Here is a 24045-nt window from a genome sequence, read left to right as displayed (position 1 = left end):
ACTATATAACAAGTTTCATCAGTTATTCTAGGTCTCAAGTTTTCCAAGATACCGCGTCATTCACAGTTTAGAATAATTTACTCTATTAATTAATAATTTAACAATATATTTTGTGGATGAAATTAAATTTTTATATATTTAAAGGTAAGCGCTATCTTGTTTTCTTTGTCTCATCACGACGTCTTTCCGCTTGTATTTTCTGCTATGAAGCTCAGGGTCCGCGAAAATAAAATTAAAATGTTGCAAATTTTGTCGGCAACCCTCTTTGAGAATGCTATTGCCTATCAGCATTGGCAGTCACTTGGTCGCCTCGTACGACATCCATGTGAGGTTATTATTTGGACCAGTGTTCGCTGATAAATCTTTTGAAACAATTTTTATTCGTGAAAGAGATGGATGTATATACATTTCCAAGAGACCTCACGAGAGACGGCATAATTCCGCCGAATTAATTTGTCAATCTCGAGCTTTTGAACACGTCACCTTGAAACGAGATTTATTAAGCAGAAGATTTATAGTCAACTGCACATGAATCTACTCAATTTCGACGCTGTTACCATGGTATTCGGTGGAATAACTTGATATAAGGGTGACTATTGCTTGGGTTATTTATGCAATTGCTAGATTTAAGAAATAATTTACTATTTTCTTCCCGTGTTAAAGGGTTTCGTACTCGTGGGAATCCTTTTATATTATACCATATGCTTTTGATTGCGATTCTCTGTCAGAAGGCATTATCAGTTGTTACTAATAAAATAGAAAATATGAATAAATTACTTGAAAATTTCAAGGGACTCGTTTAATCATTTAAATACTTTCTATGGGAGAAATTAATTTTATTTGTACCGTATAAATATATTGCCATGTTTTATAAAAGCAACTGGCCATTAGTAACTTTTTAACATCTCACATCATAGCTCTACCAAAACAAATACCTATAATTATTACAAAAGCACGGCAATAATGCGCATTCAATCTTAAATGGTTGGTTTATATCATGGACTAATCGAAACTCCGTGCCACGAATGTGGTTGGAACACGCAAATGACGTTAAGAAGTAAAGGTTTGACTCGTACGCCTTATATGCAATGTTTTATCCTTCTTCCTACTAATATTATAAACGCGAAAGTTTGTGAGGGTGTGTGTAATGTATGTATGTTTGTTTGTTACTCTTTCACGCAAAATCTATTGGACCGATTGTTATGAAATTTGGTACACGGGTAGTATATAACCTGGAATAACACATAGGGTACTTTTTATGCTGAAATTCCGATGGGAGCGAAGCCCTGGGGCGCAGCTAGTTAACTATAAATTATGTAATTTAAAAATGTTTTTGACATAAAACTCACGATGGCGTAATTTTTAATAAAATATTGTAATAAATTATTGAGATGAAATTATCGCAATAGTAATTTGAATTATATGTAACGCGTAATGCCATTATAGACAAAGCCTGTTTTGTTTTTCTTGAATTAAATTGGTGCTATATTTATCGTAAAATTATTTAAAGAAAGAAGAAAGGTCTCCTGCAAAACCAAAATTGATTGATGGAGAATTTTCTTTTAGTTTGTCGTTTGTCGAAATTTTATGTTATATGTTTTTAATATCTGCGCCCCGGGGCTTCGCTCCCGTGGGAATTTTGGGATAAAGAGTCCCATATGTGTTATTCCAGGTTATTTTCTACCCGTGTACCAAATTTCATAACAACCGGTCCAGTAGATGATGCGCGGAGAGGTAACAAACAATCAAACTTACTTTCGCATTTATAATAATGGTTGGTTGGTTAGTAGTATTTACATAAGTGATAGCGATGCTTTAACTTTTGACCAAAACGTTTCATTTTTTGTAAGAATGATATAATGTACTTATATAAGAATTTAAATAATGATGAAAAAATTGCCAAATGATTAACGAGGGTACTGAAAAAGTAAATTCGTTCCAACCGATGGTATTAAAAACCGTTCAGTACCTTATTACGACTCCGATTGAACTATAAATGATAATCGATATTCAATGTTGCCATATATAAATGATAAAAATGACCATTCCAAATTAATTTTGAACATCTATAATTCCTCAAATTCAAATTCAAATTCAAATCATTCAGAAATTAGACCTTCACAGGCACTTTTTCTCGTCAATTTTTATATTTATAGTTATTTCTCACAAGCTACAAACTACTGGCATTTCGGAACGACCACTGCTGAGAAGAAATGCCGAAAGAAACTCATTTGAACAGTGTTGGTCCCTATCATGCCAGAAGGGCTTACCATTATTGTTTCTTACATTGTTTTTTTTTTTTCTAATAATATAGAAAAATAAAGTTCTCAAAAACCACATTGTAATAATATTATTGATGATTACTTCTAAAACTTGTATGCCCCTGTGTCTCGGGTGGAATCTTGCAACACAATTTTGAAACAGATATCTTCAACAGATTGAGTTGAAGTATTGCTGATAAGGATGACCTAATGATGCACCCAGAAACGGCACCAGACGTGGGAAAATTGAATGCATAAGAGCACTCTAACAACAATAAAAAAAAACGAAATTTTAGAAAAATCTTAGTTTTTTTGATGTGTGTAAACTTAAAACATGCCCCGATACTCGACATACGTGTCGTATATCGGGGCACGTTTTAGGTTAGGTATTAACCTGTTTTTAAATGAAAAAAATAAGTTCAATATATTGTAGTAAATTAAAGCATCACAGTTTAAATTAATTACAAGATTTTGTTTGACCTTGTGCTATTTGTAAAAAACTTGCATGTAAAATTTCACCTACTATTTAACTTTGGAAAAATTCTACCTAAAATTAATTGAGTTAAAATTTCTCACGTTGATGCATGGTTAATATTTAGCATGACCTGACATGGTTAATTAGATGGATGGTGCACCCAGGAGCGGATCCCAACGAGGGAATTTCTCAACGGACATGTGTTTTCAATACGCGTTGGATGTATAACAAGATCTCTCTGACGACAATAAAAACAAAAAAAAAAGAATCAATTTTTGTAAGCAAAAATCTTGTTTTAAAATAAATTTAGTAGAAATACTATACAAGCTATTGTAAGCTATGTTACATAAACTGCAGCATAAAGGGAGAGATTTTTAAAGCTCGGCAGAAATATTGAGTTCGTATCGGTAGCTTTTAAATGCCATTTAGTTTTAAATATTTGATGTGGCGAGTGTTAACCTATACCGAACGGTTAACCGTTTACGGTAGTTTTATAGGCTATCTCGCCTCTGATTCAAATGTTTAAATTTAATGGTAGTATAAAATAAAGTTTGTGAAAGCTTTTAAACTGACTTGTTGATTTAGGATTTCGATTTTTTGAATAATTTTTATATACTAGCGGCCCGTTCCGGCATCCCTCGGGTAAAACATAACAAATTATACACCTAAATCTTCTTTAAGAATTACACCATCTATTGGTGAAAACCGCCTGAAATTTCGTGCAGTAGTATTTGTGTTTAAAGCGCACAGAGAGACAGACGCGGCAGCTAAAACGAAATATTTATTTATGTAAAGTTACATATTTCTCATATCTGCATGAAGCCTGGGCTCAGCGTAAAATACCTTATTTTTTTTAAGTTTTGGCTGTGATTTTACAACCGCCTGCCTGATGTCAACCCGCCTTGGGAATGCAATTGTTACCTTTTATCTGACTAGATTGTGTATCCCTTAGTCGCCATCTACGAGAGGATATGGGTCCTATTCTAGCGTGGAAACGCACGCTATAATTATGTTAAGTATGTAACCTAAAACACTTTATCGCACCAAAAGCAAAGTACAAAACACATTTTAAATAATGAGATAACTAGAAAGACAATGGCTGGCATTATCGCTAGTGCAATCTCGTCTAGGTCACCTCCAGGAATGGAGATATTATATTTTAATAATGTTATGAAAATAAAAATGTTAAAATTACTTGTCTCTCTCTCTGGGTAGTCGTATTCTTCAAGGGTCATGATCGTTACGTGAAATGAAACACACACAACGACTCTCTTGGTTCTATTAATGTTGTGGTTTGCCATTGCCTTCTCCAATACACACACACAGGTTGATAATCGACCAGAGTGCAGGTTTCCTCACGATGTTTTCCTTTAACGGAATCAAGTTAAGTGGTGGTTGATGAAAACTACTATAATATATGTGAGTCAGATTGGTTGGAATTACGGCACGAGTAGGATTCAAACCTAGGACCTTTCGGTTGACAGTCTTAACCATTACACCACCACTGCTTCAAGTATGCTTATAAAATTACTTACAGAAAATGTTTACAATAATATTCTGAGTCTTGTTTAAGTCGAAAGCAACATTCAATTGTCTACAATTATTTATGAGTTCCCATTAACATTACAAAGTTAATCCACCTACTCACCTATTTTTCTGCAAATCATGTCTGAATTAATTTTATTTCGTTCGTTGCGAAAAAGAATGAATAAAATTATTTAGCTTTACTGTGGTAATGAATTCTGGACGGTGTTTGAATGAGACATGAAAATTAGCGGCATTCTACACCTGTACAATGGAAACTATGATCTTAAAAAAAAAATTAACCATTCGAAAAGTTTAGATAGATACAAATTTCATTTGTTACTTTTTTTTACTAGCCACTGCTGGGCAAAGGCTTCGCCATCCATAGATACCTATCCATAATTCGTCCAGTTTTTATCCGTCGCATCTGCCAATCGTCTGACCATCTTATTCTGAGACGGCCTATTTTTCGATGCTTATAAAATGTAACCAATGTTTGCACGGGGGTCTTTAACTGCATGCCAAAATACCAAAACTGATCAAAATCGCTGTAACGGTTTAGCCGTGGAAGTGGAATAGACAGAGAGACTTTCGCATACTAGTATAGATATAAATCTCCAAGGTAGTCATATTAAAATGTTCAATGAAGATTCCCTTAAGATCAGATTCCATATTTCATCTCAAATGCCTAGTTTTGCAGCCAGCTTTTCCCAGTGGACCTATCTGCCTCGCTGCACAAAATATCTGGGTCGAATTGCTAAATCTCGTATCAGAATAAATTGTCTGCCTGAAAATAGTATTAGATTCGCGTTTAATGTAATAAAAAAACATATTTGGGTTAATAAAGATTTTCGAGTTACTGTGCCGAAGTAGAATAATTGAATTTGGAAATATTCCTGAGTAAGAAAATTTTTATTATTTTCATCTCAAAAATATATAAAATATTGCTTTCGGGGCTGTGACGCCGCAAAGCTCGTGGTCAGCGTAAAAAGTACCCTTAATATTTTGAAGATTCTATTGTCATACATAATCGAGGGTCGTAGTCATTACGTGCAATGAAACACACACAAAAACTTGTCTTTGCCTTCTCCATTTCACACACAAGTTAATAATCAACCAGTGTGCAGTTTTTGTTTCATCACGATGCTTTCCTTCACCGGAAGTAAGCGGTGATCTATGAAAAATACTACACATGAGTCAGATTGGTATACAAACTCATGTGGCACGACTAGGAATCGACCTGGGACCGTTCGATTAACTTGTCTTAACCATGTCTTTGAAGCGGTGGTGGTGATCACCGCTTCCAAGACTAGAATAATATTGAATTCTAGTCTAGAATTAAAGAATTTAATGTACCTAATTTTGTAAACTGTACAAAGGTTCGAACCCACCACGCCTTACATATGGTTTCTTAAAGAACCCTCGGCCCTTTAAAATTACTTCCTTGAATTTTACTGGTTGAAAGAGAGACAAAGGAAAGTCGGATTGAGTCAATCAAAGTGACTGATTCTTATCCCCAAAAAGGTTATATAAATTACTGTAAAAGCTCCATTGATAAATGCGTGTGATTTTCACACACAATCTTCACCATTTCTTCGAGACCATCCATTTTTTTATCCCACCCAATCATCAATCTTACGCTTAGTTTGTATCAAAATTGTATTACGAGATTGAATATTTTCTAGGTTTGTGGAGTGGAGAATTTATTTGCTTTTAAGATTTTTTTTTAAACTGAAAACACCAGGCGCTTTGTTCCTATTGGGACATTTCATGTTATATCCTAATCGTTTACAGTGTTTTATTGCGATTTGTATATTAAGTTTTGCATCATTTATGGTCACGAAGAGTTTAACTTTCGCATTTATAGTATTAGTAAGAACATAAAAACAAACTATGATACTATGATACTGATGAAAGTCGGTAGGATTCTTTCTTTCGTTGTATTCTTCGAAAAGACCTCTATTTCTTAGTGATGAATATATATATTAGAACAACATTTTTTCCTCTAAAATCCCAAATTCAAATAATTTATTTAGAAATTCGACCTTCACAGGCACTTTTTCACATTTTTCACAAGCTAAAAAACTCTAAAATCTCACTTAAGTAGGTAACTTTATCGAGATAGGTAATTAATATTTAAATAAGACTGTCATTTTTATTTTTACATGGTACCGAGCAAACGTTAAATGGCATTCCAGAAATAGAGAGTCAAATCGATTTATATAAAGTACACTACCTTTTACCCGGAGCTTCGCCCGGATGAATTTATCTGCGAAAGCGGAACTGACATGATATTCTTACAAACTGTTATCCCCTCTAGAAATTAATGGGTTGATTTTGAAAAAAAAGTAGCCTATGTTTGAACGGCGTCTTTAACTACATATATACCAAATTTCAGCAAAATCAGTCCAGCTGTTTAGCAGCGAAAGCGTTGTACTTAATTTATTTATCACATAAGTGTGGAAGTATCTATTGCATATTTACAGTATCACGTCTTTTTCCATTACGTGGTGGACAGACAAACAAGAGTTACCAAACTCCAAGGCTACATTACAATATAACTAACTTTAATTCTGCTTAAATATTTTGATTTATAACCAAAAAATATGCTTGTCTTACTTTAACTTGACAACAAACGTGTTTCAAATTACAGAATATTTTTTCGACAACATTTCCATTCCGGGTCGTTTAACAGTGACGACGTACTTATCTGTTTGCTCTAAATAGAATATTTGACACTGAGACATAGAATATTTATTGTCCAGATTTTCTTATTTACTACGTAATTCGGTTATCATAATTATTTTTGACATACATACTTAGCGGTCACTGCGTAAAATATTGTATTTTGGTTAATTTTATCTTTGAAACGCTGTTAAAGTTCAAATGCCAGAAAGTTATGTATTAGATAATATATAATCGTGTGAAACTGCGATGATAATAACTCTTGTATGTAAGCAAAAGTAAGTTTAGCTATCGAAATAGATGTAAAAATTGATACCTATGTAATGAACAATCTACTTACCAACTGAAAACTCGTTTTTATGTTTATCGAGACGGAATCCTGCACTGGAGGAGATTTTCATATTAACCTATGCTTTGGTTGTTTGACTTAACTAACACAATATGTATGATTATTTTAATTTTTATTTATTTTATTTGTCCACAGGATGTTGATTGGAATGTGACGCAGGCGTAGTGAGCGGCATGCGAGGCGAGCGCTTCCCGCGGTGTGCGGCCTCGCTCGCCGCGCTCATCGCATTCGCGCTGCTACCACTCTGTCTCGCTTCCACATCTAGTGAGTATTGTGAACTCAGTGATCGCTTCTCGCGGAGTGCGGCCTCGCTCGCCGCGCTCATCGCGTTCGCGCTGCTACCACTCTGTCTCGCTTCCACATCTAGTGAGTATTGTGAACTCAGTGATCGCTTCTCGCGGTGTGCGGCCTCGCTCGCCGCGCTCATCGCGTTCGCGCTGCTACCACTCTGTCTCGCTTCCACATCCAGTGAGTATTGTGAACTCAGTGATCGCTTCTCGCGGAGTGCGGCCTCGCTCACCGCGCTCATCGCGTTCGCGCTGCCACCGCTCTGTCTCGTTTCCACATCCAGTGAGTATTGTGAACTCAGTGATCGCTTCTCGCGGAGTGCGGCCTCGTTCACCACGCTCATCGCGTTCGCGCTGCCACCGCTCTGTCTCGTTTCCACATCCAGTGAGTATTGTGAACTCAGTGATTGATCGCCGTGAGCACCGTTATAATTTCCCGTTGTGTGCGTGTCCCGTTTACCGAGCTCATCACGTTTGCCACGCTCATTACAATAATCCCAATGATCGCTTTCCGCTTTGTGCTGAGGGCAGAACAGGTTTTCCCGTTATGCGTTATGCCCGTACTCACCTACGGTACAGAAACCATGACACTCACTCAGAAATCCGCCGAGAAGTTTCGAGTTACACAAAGAAGCATGGGGAGAGCAATGCTAGGAATCACCCTGCAAGATCGAAAACGAAACGATTGGATCAGATATAACACCAGAGTTAGAGACGTCAGGGCTGTTATAGCAAAGAAAAAGTGGGCATGGGCCGGACATATTGCGAGAATGCAAGAGAGTCGGTGGACGAGACGAGTTCTAGAATGGAGACCAAGAGCAGACACCAGAGGACGCGGCAGACCACCGCAGCGTTGCGTGGATGATATCCGACGGCACGGAGGTCGGGACTGGATGAGTCGGGCGCAAGACCGCCAAGAGTGGAAGAGGAGGGAAGAGGCCTATATCCAAGACTGGATCACCGATAGGCCACCATGATGATGAATACGTTATCTGAATTTTGAAGAATATATATGTATTTGAAAAAAAAAAACGTTCTTTTGTTCAAAGATAAATATATATTAATAAAGATCATAATTTACAAAATCATAAAATATATTTTAGTCATCTCTTTTTGCATAACTTTCATAAAAAAATACTAACAATATTTATAATCTCAAATGTTTTAATCCGTAAATAAAACAAAAGTAAAATAGATCAATTAATTAATATTCGTTCGGGTCGCGGTTGGATCCCAAGCCGGCCCTAACCCTCGACCCAAACATTTTAATATTCTATGCGCACGTGACTTCCAACCATTTCCTTCCAGGAATTATTGAATACTAATATATTAGAAGTCTAATGGTAGGAATGAGAGGTTCCAATTTGTATCTTGACAATTTATAAAAAATGATAATTAAAGTCGAAAATAAATTAATTGTTAATAAACCAGCAGTTGCGGCCAAACCAAGTGGACACACAGTGTCCGCCCTTGACAGCAAACTACTGACTGGGTGCGAATGAGAAAACCTTATTGCACAAACCATCAAGCCATTTGGCTCGAAGGAAATGAATAATCGGCTGATTGTCAAAAATACACGTGAGGTCCAACAGAAATATAAACTTCAGAATTGTGCCAAACGTGTAATAAATTGAAAAGTTTGGCCCATAAGACTTCACACATTTCAAAGCACTATATAATTTCTTGAGCGACACACGATAGCGCGTTCTAAAACTAGATATCGACATCTATTGACATAAATATTCAATTTTAACATTGGCGATTGAACAGTAGACCATGAGCTCAGGCTCCGTTTTCCTAGGTTTTTCTTGTTAAATTTGCACGAACTTTGGCATCCGTAGTTGTCTATGTATATATATTTTCCTTCCATCAGCACTTGATCACAATCATAATATGTTTCAGTATACCCTTTGACCATGTACTTTATTGTGTACTTACATGTTATATTACTGATAAAAAATTATACATAAATTTATATTTAAAAAATGGTAAGCCCTTCTGGCATAATAGGGACCAACACTGTTTGAATGAGTTTCTTTCGGCATTTCTTCTCAGCAGTGGTCGTTCCGAAATGCTAGTAGTTTGTAGCTTTGGTAAACATCATTTAATTTAAAATATGACGTGAAAAAGTGCCTGTGAAGGCCTAATTTCCGAATAAATGATTTGATTTTGATTTCTATTTGCACACATATTCACCTTGACGAAATCAAGTCAACACTTGTGGGGTGTGCAAGACGTCAATGGCAATCAAACGAATGCCAAACCATGCCATGGTTTGGCAATCATTCGAAACGGAATTTTCTCGATAGGTACTTTGTTTCAATATTATTCACCATTTGTTTATGGAAAAGCGATTTCTGAGATGGATGTCAAATAAATAACAGATGTAAATTGATGTGTGACAATCAATTAAGTTTTAAAACATTTCAAATTTCCTCATTGGTATGTGTCAGGTGATTTTAATTTTCTCAATTCGATTTCAGGTGTTTATTCAGCGAAATATAGGATATTGATTTTAGATCTTATAGCATTTTATTTCAAGTTGGTGTTATACATTCTAACAAGTAAAATGATGCACCTAACTGCATTGCATCTGCATAATCTAGGTCAGCTTGAGCATAGATTACTGTCTATTTGCATATCGATTGCTAGATCTGTATATAAATCGGAACTGCATTGAATGAATGATCTGACTGTTTGTATTGTATACACAACACGACTTGATATGACACGATATTCGTGTCGTATCATGGAATCAATTGAGAAAAAAAAAATGCGTGTCAAAATCAGAAGTAATCAGTAATAATCGAATTATAAATCAGATCTTCTGTTACCAGCGTATAAGTGTATTATTCAATAAACAATTTAACTAATGCTGCTTGTATATAAATAATCTAGCCTCAAAGTAAGTTCGAGACTTGTGTTATGGGATACTAACTCAACGATAATATATTTTATAACAAATACATATATAGATAAACATCCAAGACCCGGGCCAATCAGAAAAAGATCATTTTCCATCATGACCCGACCGGGGATCGAACCCATGACCTCTCGGTTCAGTGGCAAGAACTTTTCCACTGCGCCACCGAAGATATATAAGATTACATTAAATATTATTTCCGTAATCCTCCTAAAGTGTCTGTAACGATTCCCTTAACGCCAGATTGAGGTATCTCAGTAATTCTCAACGCAGAGGAAATAGAAATATCTGGAACATTTCCGTTCGAACCTTTTCCTGAAAAGTTTATTAAGATATAGAAGACATTTTGGATGGAAAAAAATATATTTTCATAGTGTATAAGTTCATTTGTAAATCAAGAATTGCTAAACACAATAAGAGTTGGTTGCGCGCATATTTAAAAGAAATATATGTAAAGGTTGTACGAGTCACATGTAAAATCAATATGGTGGCGGATATAGCGTTGCACATAATATTAGATTCTCCTGATTTCAAAATATTTTATAATCTATAATCACGCATTACTGAAAATAGCGGCCCAAAGCTGCGAGGGTTTCCGTATGCTGACCTCCAAACTTCAATTCGAAGATGGCACCCCTTGATGATGAACGCATCAAATGTTTTATGTATGGTGTAAATCACAATTACAACAGAGGTTTCTGCCTCTCAGTAAATATGAAACGAAACGAAAATACCAACTCATTCTTTTTTGAAAATTTCCAGAGGGTGGCTACTACGACCCATGCTCGACGACAGCAGACTGCAACTTCACGGACTCCGTATGCGATCAGCGGCAGAAACTGTGCGTTTGTCATCCTGACGTGCCCATCTCCAACCACGTCGATAAGTGTGGGAAGCGTAAGTGTTGCTTTTCATAATGGTCTTTCTTCATATTAGGCAGCTTCCTCTGCCGTGCTCTGTGCGTCGGATATTTAGACATAACCCTTTTATAGCACAATTTATTTTTGTAGATGATTGGATGATTAGTTCTCTCACACTGGATCATTACACTCAATTCCCGGAAATCGGATGCAGATTAACCGATAACACAATAATGCACGTAACAATTTTCCAAGTAATGATATCTATTACAAAAAGTGAACTATTTTTTTTTTAAATTCTTTCTGTCCACGAGTAAATAGGCTAGCGTGCATGCATTTGTTTTTGCATGCTATCATTTTGCCAGAAGGACATACCTTACCTACCTTTGTTATCATTGTTATTAGTACAGTCAACAAAATATTAAATACTTAGAATTCACCGCGAATTACAGTTGGTAAGTATAAATTAATGCCAGAATGTTTAGCAATAAGATTGGCTACACAAGCCAATGCGAGCATACCAATAAGAACAAAATTGTTGAAGCTGTCTCCATGATTGAAATCGGTATCGATGTCAGATGTTAATGTGAATGACGGCACAATCCCTCTTCTAAAACCAGCTCTTCAAAACTATTACACTTACAAACTATTACGTTGTTTACTAATAAAATATTACGTTAGGTAATTAAATAGAACTCCGTACCATTAGTCTCTTAAAATTCACAATTCGATAGCAAACATTACAGTTTTGTACGCAATGTTTTAACAGACCTCTTAAAATCACTAAAGAACTGCGCCACGAGCACTACTTACGTTTCTCGTCGAAACTAAATTATTTACTTAGGAGGGTCGAAAATTGACTCCCATTAAACTAATAGCCGAATGCACTGACGCAGCACATTTAATAACTGCCGCATATTAAAATGCGCCAGACGGACATGCAACATGCGACTTACATTTTGTATATCGACCGGTTTTTTATAAACAATTTCGTTGTTTCGGTTTATGTTGCAGTAATATGTAAAAAGATTCTGAACAATGTTGCCGTTTTCTTGTCCAATAGACTTCTGATGATGGATTTACGTTTGATATGAGACCAACTGGTAGTGTTACATATTAAAAAGCAAATAAATAGCATATGCCTACTGGTCATAATTTCTTCTGCTATTTCTGTATATCCCTGTCGTAGTAAAGGGCACACACAAATCACTTATATATTCATCTGATCAAACAGTTAAAGATAGTAATATTTTAGTAGCTTGTGTTTTCATTAATAGCTTTCTCAATAAAAGTATTTCAGTACATCTCGAAACCATTCTGGATAAATTTGAGACTGAGCGACTTGCGATCACTAAAAAGATGGATCCAATGGAAGACGATCTAGGAAAACTTAGCCCTTAGTAGAATATGGTCCGATCAAGTGTTAAAATATCTCTTAAAGTTTATTTATATTCTGCGAATTAGTTATGATTAAACAGGGCTAGACGTGAATCCGGTGAAGGAAAACATCGTGAGGAAATCTGTACACTGGTTGATTATTATTAACTTGTGTGTGAAATGGAGAAGGTAATGGCAACCCACTCCATTAATAATGCCAAAAAAGTTGTTCTGTGTATTTTTGTCGACCCTTAGTCATGAGGAATATGACTATGAAGAAGAAGAAGATGTGAATCCGCCAGCCCGTATTGAACTTCTTGCATCTATAGTGAGGGCTCGAGCAGTGAACATAAAACTGGGTGATGGTGATTATCATTCACCTTCAGCGATTTTTATGTAAAAGAAGCTTAATTTATGCAATTTTAAATACATATTATATTAATCAACTAATCTTTGTTTCTTTCAGCGGCATCAATAAACGAGACGTGCGCTTTCAACGAACAATGCGAGGACGTGGACTTCAAGACGGAATGTCGCAACGAAAAATGCGTTTGCAAGTTCGAGATGGTGCCAGAGATGAATGCGGATGGTGTTGTCGTCTGCACACGTATGTATCATCCATAGATAAGAGAAATATATATATATGTATAGTGTTTTATTATCTGTATTTTTTACAATGTTGTACAAAACAATTTTACTTAACATACTGCATACTAAGGGAAGATAATGAATAACTTTTGAAGAAGGCATAGCATAATAGCATAGTATGTATGGCACCGAAAATTTACAACAAAATTCTTTCTTTCATATGGATTTTGAATTGAATAGGAAAAGAAGTAGAAAGATGGAGTATATATACAATACAGATAATAAAACACTCCATAATAATATCAGACAGTTTGTCTAACTGGCTTTGATATTCACAAGACAGAAAGCATACCACGATAACGTCCAGTTGACTGGTGAAACTCAACCCAAGAGATTAACGTTAATCAAAGCAGAATGCTTGATAAATTGTAGTCTGTATTATTTACAAAGTTGTACAAAACAATTTTACTTAACACTGCATACTAAGGGAGGTGAATGACTATTTAAGAAGGGATATGGATTTTTAATTGAATGGGAAAAGTAAAAGGTCTAAGAATGGAGTGCGTTAGGCAGGATATGGCTTAAAAGGAAGTAACACATCGAAATCAAAATCAACGTCACGTCAACTCCACGTCATATTCTAAATTAAATTTATCAAAACTTCAAACTACTAGCATTTCGGATCGACCTCTTCTGAGAAGAAATGCCGAAATAAACTCATTCAAACAGTTGTCTCTATCATGCAAGAAGAAACAAGTTATATGAACTTTATGGTCAAAAACAGTATAATTTTAATGCGGAATTTATATCATATGTTAAACGTTACTCTAAAACTTTTAAAAAGGTATGTTCAACAGCAAAATCTTTATATTTAACTTATAAAATAAAAAATTCTAATGACAAAATCAAAACAGCTTGGTCAATCATTAATAAAGAAACCGGCAAGTTTAACCCACGCGACAACAATATTTCTTTAAAAATTGGTGATAAAACCATTAATTCAAATGACGAAGTGGCCAACGAATTCAATAACTTCTTTGCCAATATTTCTAAAAATATTACGGGCTCCCTTTCGTCTTGTCCCAGTGCTGCAGATGATTTATTAAAAAGAAATGCCTCAGATCCTAAATCTACCTTCCGATTTAGACATATTTCTCCTGAAGAATTATTATCTGCTTACAAAGCACTCAACATGAAAAATACAGAGGATCTGTGGGGTATATCTGTCTCAGTGCTTAGCACTATTATTGATCTGATTGCTCCCCACTTAACTATTATATTCAATAATTGCATCTCAGATGGAGTTTTCCCTGACCTCATGAAAATCAGCAAAATTATACCTCTTTTCAAACAAGGCGCTAAAAACGATCCCACTAATTACAGACCCATTTCTATTCTACCTGCATTAAGTAAAATTTTTGAAAAGCTAATTTTAACTCAATTAGTTTCTTATTTTAACATAAACAAAATATTACACAATAGTCAATTCGGTTTCACTAAAGGTCGTTCCACTACTGATGCAGCAGCCACTCTAGTTGGAATTATCAATGATGCTTGGGAAGCCGGACAGGATGTTATAGGTGTATTTTGTGACCTTTCAAAAGCTTTTGACTGTGTCGACCACAACATACTGAAAAATAAGCTTAAATTCTATGGTGTCACTGGAGCGGCCCTTGATGTACTATCTTCTTACTTAGACAATAGAACTCAGAAAGTAGAAATTAATAGAGCAGCCTCTAACAGCGCTCCTGTGCACATGGGCGTGCCTCAAGGCTCCATTATTGGTCCTTTTCTATTTCTAGTTTATATAAATGATCTTCCTTGTCTTGCCCAACAATTGTGTGATGTAATTTTATTTGCTGACGACACGTCACTACTGTTTAAAGTTGATAGAAAAAGTAGAAATTATAACAATGTAAGCAACATTATGTCACTTGTGCTTGAATGGTTTACAACTAATAACCTGGCTTTAAACACAGACAAGACCAAGTGTATTAAGTTCTCTCTTTCAAACGCACCCCAACTTGATATTCCTTTAGTAGTTAATGGTAAAGTATTAGAATGGGTACACAGTGCCAAGTTCTTGGGCATTACTGTGGATAGTAAGTTTAAGTGGGATAAACATATTGAAATCACGGCCAAAAAACTTAGTTCGGCAGCTTTTGCAGTGAGAAGGATCAGACAGTGTACAAACATCGAAACAGCTAGGCTCGTGTATTACAGCTACTTTCATAGCATAATGTCCTACGGATTATTGTTATGGGGTAATGCAGCTGACATAGGAAAAATTTTTGTTTTACAGAAACGAGCAATTCGTTTTATTTATGGACTTAAGCCTCGGGATTCCTTGCGAGAATTATTCAAATCGATAAATATTATGACTGTTGCATCTCAGTACATCTTCGACGTACTTATTTTTGTTAAATCTAACTTACACCTGTATAAAACATTGAGCGATGTTAACAGTGTAGTCACTCGTAATAGGCATAAACTTTGTATGAACAGATTCCGACTTAAAAAGGTTAGGCGGTCTTTCGTGGGTCAAAGTGTTAAATTGTTCAATAAACTCCCTGTAGAGGCTATTAACTTGCCAATGCCAAAATTTAAATCATATATTAAAAATGCTTTAATGGCTAATGCTTATTACACGATTAGCGACTATTTAAATGATAAAAAACCTTGGACCCTTCCTAAAACTTCCACCTCTCACACTTGATTTTAATTTTTTTATTATTATTTATATATTTTCTTGACATGTTTATTACATATATTTTGACATTTATTGTAAAACATATACGTGATTTGTGATCTCCAAGTGTCTGAAAGTAACATAGGTATCTATTATGTTAGATTATGGAGATCGAGTATGTCATGCACATTCAAATGGTCAAACCGGTGGCGGCGTCGTGGATCGGGTCGGGAGGTTCCCTCTATTGTGGTTGAGCTTCGCGATGGCTGACTCACGCGTCAACTCGTGAACGGGTGCTGCCGGGGGAACTGGTCAGCTCGATCTTTTATTAAAAGTTTTTTTTTTGTTTGGTTAATTATACGTATATGTATAAGTATATATATATTTTCCTTTCATCAGCACTTGATCACAATCATAATATGTTTCAGTATACCTTTTGACCATGTACTTTATTATGTACTTAATGTTATATTGCTGATAAAAAATTATACATGAATTTATATACAAAAAATGGCAAGCCCTTCTGGCATAATAGGGACCAACACTGTTTGAATGAGTTTCTTTCGGCATTTCTTCTCAGCAGTGGTCGTTCCGAAATGCTAGTAGTTTGTAGCTTTGGTAAACATCATTTAATTTAGATTATGACGTGAAAAAGTGCCTGTGAAGGCCTAATTTCTGAATAAATGATTTGATTTTAATTTTGATTTTGATTTTGCAAAAAAGGCTTATCATTTTTTAAATATAAATTTATGTATGTATATTTTTTTATAAGTAACATAACAATGTAAGTACATGGTCAAAAGGTATACCTGAAACATATATTATGACTGTGATCGAGTGCTGATGAAAAAAATATATAATTAACCAAACGAAACAACTTTTATTAAGATCGGTTAGTATTAGACAGGGAGAAATGAAGACTGACATGCTTCACGTAAAGTGGGATAAGGATAGGCGATGTTTTACGGAATATAATGTAGTATTAGATGTAAGTAATAAAATTAATAAATAAAAAACTTTATAACACTAGTAATGATGAATTTCCAGCACTGTGATGACGATTGACGACCTCGGTGGCGCAGTGGTAAAGTTCTTTCCACTGAACCGAAAGGTCCCGGGTTCGACCCCTGGTCGGGACAAGATGGAAAATGATCTTTTTCTTATTGGCCCGGGTCTTGGATGTTTATCTATATATGTATTTGTTATAAAATATAGTATCGTTGAGTTAGTATCCAATAACATAAGTCTCGAACTTACTTTGGGTCTAGCTCATTCTGTGTGATTTGTCCTAATATATTTATTTATTTATGTGATGGTATATCTATTTTTATTTTCAGCGGAGAAGGAGCCAGATATATCGACAAAAACAATCGACCCAGCAATGATCGGCGTACTTGTGGGCATGGCTCTGATGTTTGTCATCATTTGCGTTGTGTTACGGCTGTTTAGCAGGTGATTGACGTTTTTGTATTTTATTATTAGTATTTTTATTATCATCACTAATTCTTCCAATGAGCCCGCTATCCAGCTAATCGAGTTTCATCGTCGCAGCCCAGAGTCCGCTTAGCGTATATCATTGATACAATATTGTATGTATATATATTTTTGCCATGTGCTGCATTTCACAAATGTATATGCAAAACTTTCAAATAATTTAAATTATTATTATATACGTTACCAGGATTTTATTTATCTTAGCTATATACGTAATGTATGGGACACAACAGCTACAGGATTTACGAAAAACTAATACCTACAAATATTTATAGGGATTTAATTTCCGAAATCAATACTTTTGTCACAGTGTAATAATTCATTGAAACTATTCCTGATTTCAAAGACTGTATATATTGATGAAAATTTTCATAATTTCAGAGCAAGATGGCGGGAAAACCGTACCATTTTCAACACTCCGAACCCTCGTCTGATGAATGTGTCGCTGTTGAGAGACTCCAAGTTGTTGCACACCCAGGTGACGATGATACTAAAGATATATCGAAAATACACGTAGAGATTATTAGTAGTTAGAACAATAAATACGCTACGTATGTATTGAAGGCGATTATTTCGTGCACAATGGCAATAAATAAAACATTTTGTATTCTTAGCGTAAATTAAAGAAAACACACTAGATGTAGAATTTTACTTGAACGTATTAGTTTTTAGTATTTAGTAATTAGTTTTCCATTGCATAATGTAGTCACGGTTGACTAAATCGAAAACTGTGGTCGCTAAATTCTTTTTATCGTACTGGGTGTGATCCCAGTACGATTATTATTATTTTATAGAAAACTATAATAATTTCTACTAAAATTATTTAATAAGGAGAGCATTTCGAAGATTTGTCTTTTGGTTATGCATATATCTTGTGAACCACGGTTGTGAACCACAATAGAATAATTTATTTCTGAACATAAATGTTTGTTATTAACTGCCTTCTAGTGATTGCGATCAATCTGTGACTGAATCCTGTGAATCACCCCAAAGTGGTGTACAAAAGCATCTGTCAAAATTTTTTAAAATTTTCGTTAAGAAATAAAATAAATTCATTAAAACGCCAGGTGGCGCTAGTGTGCGAGAAGTGATCGCATGAAATCTCCATACTTCCACATCCCCTCATTCAGGTATTCCGTTTAGCACATACGCAACCATGAAGTTGCGATTCGGATCGGTGCGATTCCAATTTGTGTCCTAAACGAAATACCTCGCTCCATTGGTTCCTAGCAAGGTACTTTGACTTTTGATCGTGACAATAATAATGACTACAATGATAGATTTCCAATAATATTGATATATTCATAAGAATATCATCCTATTTTTTAAATAGTGCACTAGTAAAAGTTTATTCTTTTGGTATAAACAAATAGTGAAAATTAAATTGGACTGGGAGTTGGTCTAGTCATAATTTTAATCGTTTTTTTCTTTAGTTATTTGCATGGTAAAGTCACTTATTTGTAAGATTTACAAGAGAAATATGATTATTATATACAACATAGAATGTTAGGGCATCACAATTATGAGATTTTTTTTTTATATTTCATAATTTATGAAATTAATATAGCGCGATTGTTTGAAATATTATTTAAGTATACAATTTAAAGATTTATTATCATGTATCTGTGAGAATTCACTGCAGCATGTCTAATAAAAACATTTCAACTATTTTATTTACAGAGCCTCCAAATATGCTGAATGGCCCTTGCACCAGCTATATTGCAGATTGCTATTGATACAATATGCAGATTTTTTACTGAGAATTATATGATATATTATTTTTTAGTTAATACCTATATATAATTTTATTTTGATAAATTTAATTTGACGACCTCGGTGGCGCAGTGGTAAAGTGCTTGCCTCTGAACCGAGAGGTCCCGGGTTTGATCCCCGGTCGGATCATGATCTTTTTCTGATTGCCCCGGGTCTTGGATGTTTGTTTTTATTTATATATGTATTTGTTATAAAATATAGTATCATTGAGTTAGTATCCCATAACACAAGTCTCGAACTTACTTTGGTGCTTAGTGTGATTTGTCCTGATATAAAAAAATTATTTATGTAGGATATAAATATATCTACATGAAAAGTCACACTGTCCATATAACGTAAATAATAAGCAAGGTGCACATGTTATAATAAAAAGGTACTTGATGGCGAGCCAAATTAAAAATGAAATAAAATCATTCAAGTCACTTTTTCACCATAATATAAATTAATTGAATTTTTACATATTAAAAAAATCTATATTAATTATGATCTTTAGAGCTACGAACTCGCATTTAGACTAGACCACTCCATGTGCAAGATGGACCTGCAATATGCATTTCGTAAAGTTTTGAAACTACATTCCAGAAATGTTGAAATTGTTATATTATAAATTAAATTGTTATATTGAAATTGTTATATATATAAATTAAATACTCAGTAAAATTTCAGCCAATCACAAATGCCCCCTTCGAAAGCCATCTCGATTCTAACGTTAACCCTTCAGCATTTCCAGGATCGGCGCGGGTCCAGGGTGAGCATGCGACCACCATCGCGCCAAGCCAGTCAGCAGGAGTTGAGGCCACATTCGCCGAGTCCAGGTCTGATGATAGCATACTATAGTTTTAGTTCCAATTTACTTATTTTTATAAAGACCCGGACGCAATTGACAACCTCGGTGGCGCAGTGGTAAGATTCTTGCCACTGAACCGAGAGGTCCCGGGTTCGATCCCCGGTCGGGTCATGATGGAAAATGATCTTTTTCTGATTGGCCCGGGTCTTGGTTGTTTATTTATATATGTATTTATTATAAAATATAGTATCGTTGAGTTAGTATCCCATAACACAAGTCTCGAACTTACTTTGGGACTAGCTCAATCTGTGTGATTTGTCCCAATATATTTAAAAAAAAAAAAAAAAAAAAAAAAAAAAAAAAAAAAAAAAAAAAAAAAAAAAAAAAAAAAAAAAAAAAAAAAATTCAAAGATCCGACTGGCTATAAGTGGCGTGGAATAGGAACGAGTAAAATATCTTAATATCAGAGGCCCAAGACCTTAGGGCTAAGAGAGTCAAGTAATGAATTGTAAATATCAAACTTAGTGGAACAATTGAAAATAATCTAATTATTGATGCATTCATCAAACTTGATTCTGATTGGAAAGATCTGTCGAATGATAATTTTGATTTCATAAGAGCAAAAATTATAGTTGTTGACGTGAGACTTTCAGATGGTCAATGTCGAAAGCAAATTTATTCAGAAATTAGACCTTTACAGGCACATTTTAAATCTATATTTAATAATAGGTTTCACCTATAGCGTCATATGTAAACTAGTGTCTCTGTCTCTTGTGATAAAATAGATATTGAGTCATTGTATGCTTTACTCGAGGAAATTTCAAATTTATTTGAAATTCCACTTTGCAAAGTTCAAAAATCATATAGAAACAAAATATACGAGCCATAAATTTTGTTTATGAAACTGAAGTAAATATTTTGTAAACGAATTTGTTTCGAACAAAGCTAAAGTAAATATTTTGTAAACGAATTTGTTTTCAACAAAACCAAAGTGAATTACTAAAAGAAACTAATTTATTCTGAACGTTACCCAAACTCAAACTACCAAAGATGTAACGACGAAAACGCCATATATCAACAAAAATATCACATTTTTTTTTTACCAAACATCATTTATTTTATTTATTGTCCAGCCAACCCTATACACAATTTCCAAAAGCCCTGACACTACATTGAATTCATGGTGATTTTATTTTATTATAGCACGCCACCATCAAAGCCATCAGTTACACCGAAAGTCTTCAGGTTACATTCAATTGTTTTTGCTTTATTTTGCTGCATTATATTATTTAAATAACCTGTAATATACTTGAGGTAGATGCACAGAGTTTTACTATCTTCTTTCCCTTTTAAAGAATAAAGTGATGAACACTTCAATATAACACACTTAATATTACATACAATATTTTCTATAATCTAGCTATTTTTGGAGAAACGAGTCTCTGTGGATTTGTTGTTTGTCACTTTAGGTATAAAATTTGACCGTCTATATATAGGTTGAAATAATTCTTTTGGGCAAATCATTTTAATAATTGATTTTTAACGTTTGACCTTAGGATCTTGATTGACTTAATGTACCAATAAACACTTTAATAATAATAGATAATTATATTTAGAACACAATGTAGTCTGCATTTACCTCAATTATGAATCAATTTTTATTTGATTTCAAGGCACGGTAGATATTTAAAAAAAGAATATGATAAGATTACCTATTATGATAAGATTAGATAAGATTTAAAATTTCAAGAACTTTTGACTGTGAGTAAGGAAATATTACTACAATTTAAAAATAAACATAATAAAAAAAGAAAGTGCTGATTTCCTTGCTCAGTGCGTCATCAATCATGATACATAACATTTTCGTCATCAGCCATTTTCAGATATCTATATTCATAATAATTAAATCATACCTATTATTTCAAAGCACTTTACAAAATGATTGACTAACAAATTAACTATTAGATAGTAGAAATATCTATTATAACTGCATCATAATTGCATGAATCACGAGATCCTTTTGAATTTAGGATTTGTAAAAAGGATTGCTTTAGCGAGTTAATATTTCAGATTCCCCTATTCATATGATTGAAATTCAATACTATGCAATAGTCCTAATAATATAATACACTACATTAGGTCATTTACTAGATTTCAAAGCGCTCATCTTTGACTGCCTCGTTGGGTAGGTTGCATATGGTATGATGCTGAGGTCTGCTCATAGTTAAAGCATGTTTTGCAGCTGCGTCTTGATCAAAATCTATTTGATTTTTTTCTTCGACATTTTCAGGATCACGCCGTGGGTCAAGAGCGAGTAGTGGACATTCAGCAACGTCATTGAGATCAGCTACTCTCCGTTCACCAACTGCACCCGGACCTACGTCGGTTACTGTCGAAATACGCGCTCCAGACGCATAATAAACGGATATGGAAATTGAAAAGAATGCTATCAAAATGATGACAAAAAATTGGAATGCTTCAAAGCATACGTAAAAAAAGTATGGTTAAAAATTGAAAGTCTGTATAACACCCGAACATGATTATTGTAGCATTCAGTCCAGTTACAATATTTGTGATAATGATAACCAATCGTCAAACTAGGCTTACTTTCATCCATATAGCGGTATCATGCACTAGTATATCTGTCATAATCAGCCACTTAAAAAGTGCCTCTAAATCAAAATGTTTATCTTTCATCAAATAAATTATAAAATCAAATATAAATTCACACAAAATTAGATTTAAATCAGAATTACTATATCTATACTAGCATGTATTCACACGATTCAGATAATAAATCACTTTAGAAGTAGAGCACAGTTCAACGATATTCATAGTTTAATACATAGATTTAATTATAGTGAGATTTAGCTTTTTTAGCACTAGAAAAAAAAAACCGCTTTTTGGCAACTTAGACGTTAGATAATTTTATTAAGTCGTTTTATCAATTAGATAAGTACATTGTTTCTAATTATCTTTCTTCTTTTCAAAGTTTCCCTTTGTAAAAGCTAGATTTCGTGATCCCTGCCTTAGGATTATAACTAAAACTAACTTTTAAGCGAAAAATTTATTTACGGGGACCATCTCCTGAATAGGAGTGTTCTGAATTTTGAATAGACATGAAATATAGAAGAAGGGAAGCTTTTGCTGCATTCTATAATTAAATGAAATAAATATAAGACTTTCTAAATAACTTAGCTGTAAATTGAGAGTGAATGGTGGCTTTCTTAACTATGAGAGAGAGTTGTGAATCGAGGATAAGATTTATGTTCTAGTATTCTTCATAGGTATTTCTATGAATGTGTAAAACGGGGAAATTTACACAATTATCTATAAGTTATTGCACATCAGGAGCTTCGACCAAGTTTTGCAAAACGCACAAACCGATCTAGTTAGGGACCTATCGTGTAATTTCTTGCAACTTTAAAGCGTGTTAAAGCAAAATTAACCTAAAAAATGTACGGGATATACTACAATTAAGGGGAAAAATTGAAGTATAGATCGTGATTCTAATTTGGGATAAATTTTTAATGAAGTAAGCTATTATAACTTAACCAATGCTCACGTCAAAGCAAGCATTTCGTACACTGTGCTAGTAACAAACCTACTAACAATTTATGCTGTAATTTAATTATATAAACTTTTATTATAACTTATACTTCCGAATCAGTGTTTTATTTATACCATATTAGCGATCCGTCCAAAGCCAGGGCGGCTTTGGACGGGCAAAAACATAATAAACATATATATTTATATGCCTGCCTTTCTCGGGAATCACACGCGTGAAAATCCGTGCAGTGGTTTTAGAGTTTATCGCGAACAGAAACAAAACAAGCGAACAAAATGTTGTGCTGGAAAAAGTACAGCTTTTCATTCTTTTTGTAAAAACGCCATCTATCGATATTCTTAGTGTTCAGTTATAAGATAATTTTGGTAACGTAAGTATTTATGTTTGTAGTTCTTTCAAAATCGA

General features: G+C 34.3%; 2 protein-coding genes across 5 annotated transcripts in view; one reads left to right on the top strand and one right to left on the bottom strand.

Moving 5' to 3' along the window:
* Positions 1-7432, bottom strand: part of LOC128671562 (alkylglycerol monooxygenase-like) — a 44706-nt gene extending 37274 nt beyond the window's left edge. Inside the window, exon 1 of the mRNA XM_064436086.1 lies at positions 7286-7432. The gene's annotated coding sequence lies outside the window, so the exon portion shown is untranslated. The remainder of the gene's footprint in view (positions 1-7285) is intronic.
* jus (julius seizure) lies at positions 7428-23738 on the top strand. 4 transcript variants are annotated; one of them, XM_053748160.1, is made up of 8 exons: positions 7428-7558; positions 11267-11401; positions 13208-13348; positions 17356-17470; positions 17894-17990; positions 20016-20100; positions 21276-21317; positions 22363-23738. In XM_053748160.1, exons 1-8 carry the CDS (start codon positions 7468-7470, stop codon positions 22488-22490), a joined length of 834 nt encoding a protein of 277 aa, XP_053604135.1. In that variant the 5' UTR covers positions 7428-7467; the 3' UTR covers positions 22491-23738. The 4 variants fall into 4 exon arrangements, with proteins under 4 accessions (XP_053604135.1, XP_053604134.1, XP_053604137.1 ...); XM_053748159.1 differs by having other exon boundaries at positions 20007-20100; XM_053748162.1 differs by lacking the exon at positions 21276-21317.
* The last annotated feature ends 307 nt before the right edge of the window (positions 23739-24045 follow it).

Source organism: Plodia interpunctella, chromosome 7 (genome assembly GCF_027563975.2).
Source record: "Plodia interpunctella isolate USDA-ARS_2022_Savannah chromosome 7, ilPloInte3.2, whole genome shotgun sequence".
NCBI classification, from domain to species: Eukaryota; Metazoa; Arthropoda; class Insecta; order Lepidoptera; family Pyralidae; genus Plodia; species Plodia interpunctella.
Note: the sequence above shows the minus strand (reverse complement) of the source record. Positions and strands in the feature narration are given on the sequence as shown.

Bases quoted from the DNA above. Each gene is read 5' to 3' on its own strand.
- jus (XM_053748159.1), top strand. From the start codon at position 7,468: ATGCGAGGCGAGCGCTTCCCGCGGTGTGCGGCCTCGCTCGCCGCGCTC. The intron at 7,559-11,266 runs GTGAGTATTGTG...GAAAATTTCCAG, and splicing joins CTGTCTCGCTTCCACATCTA to AGGGTGGCTACTACGACCCA. The intron at 11,402-13,207 runs GTAAGTGTTGCT...TGTTTCTTTCAG, and splicing joins CGTCGATAAGTGTGGGAAGC to CGGCATCAATAAACGAGACG.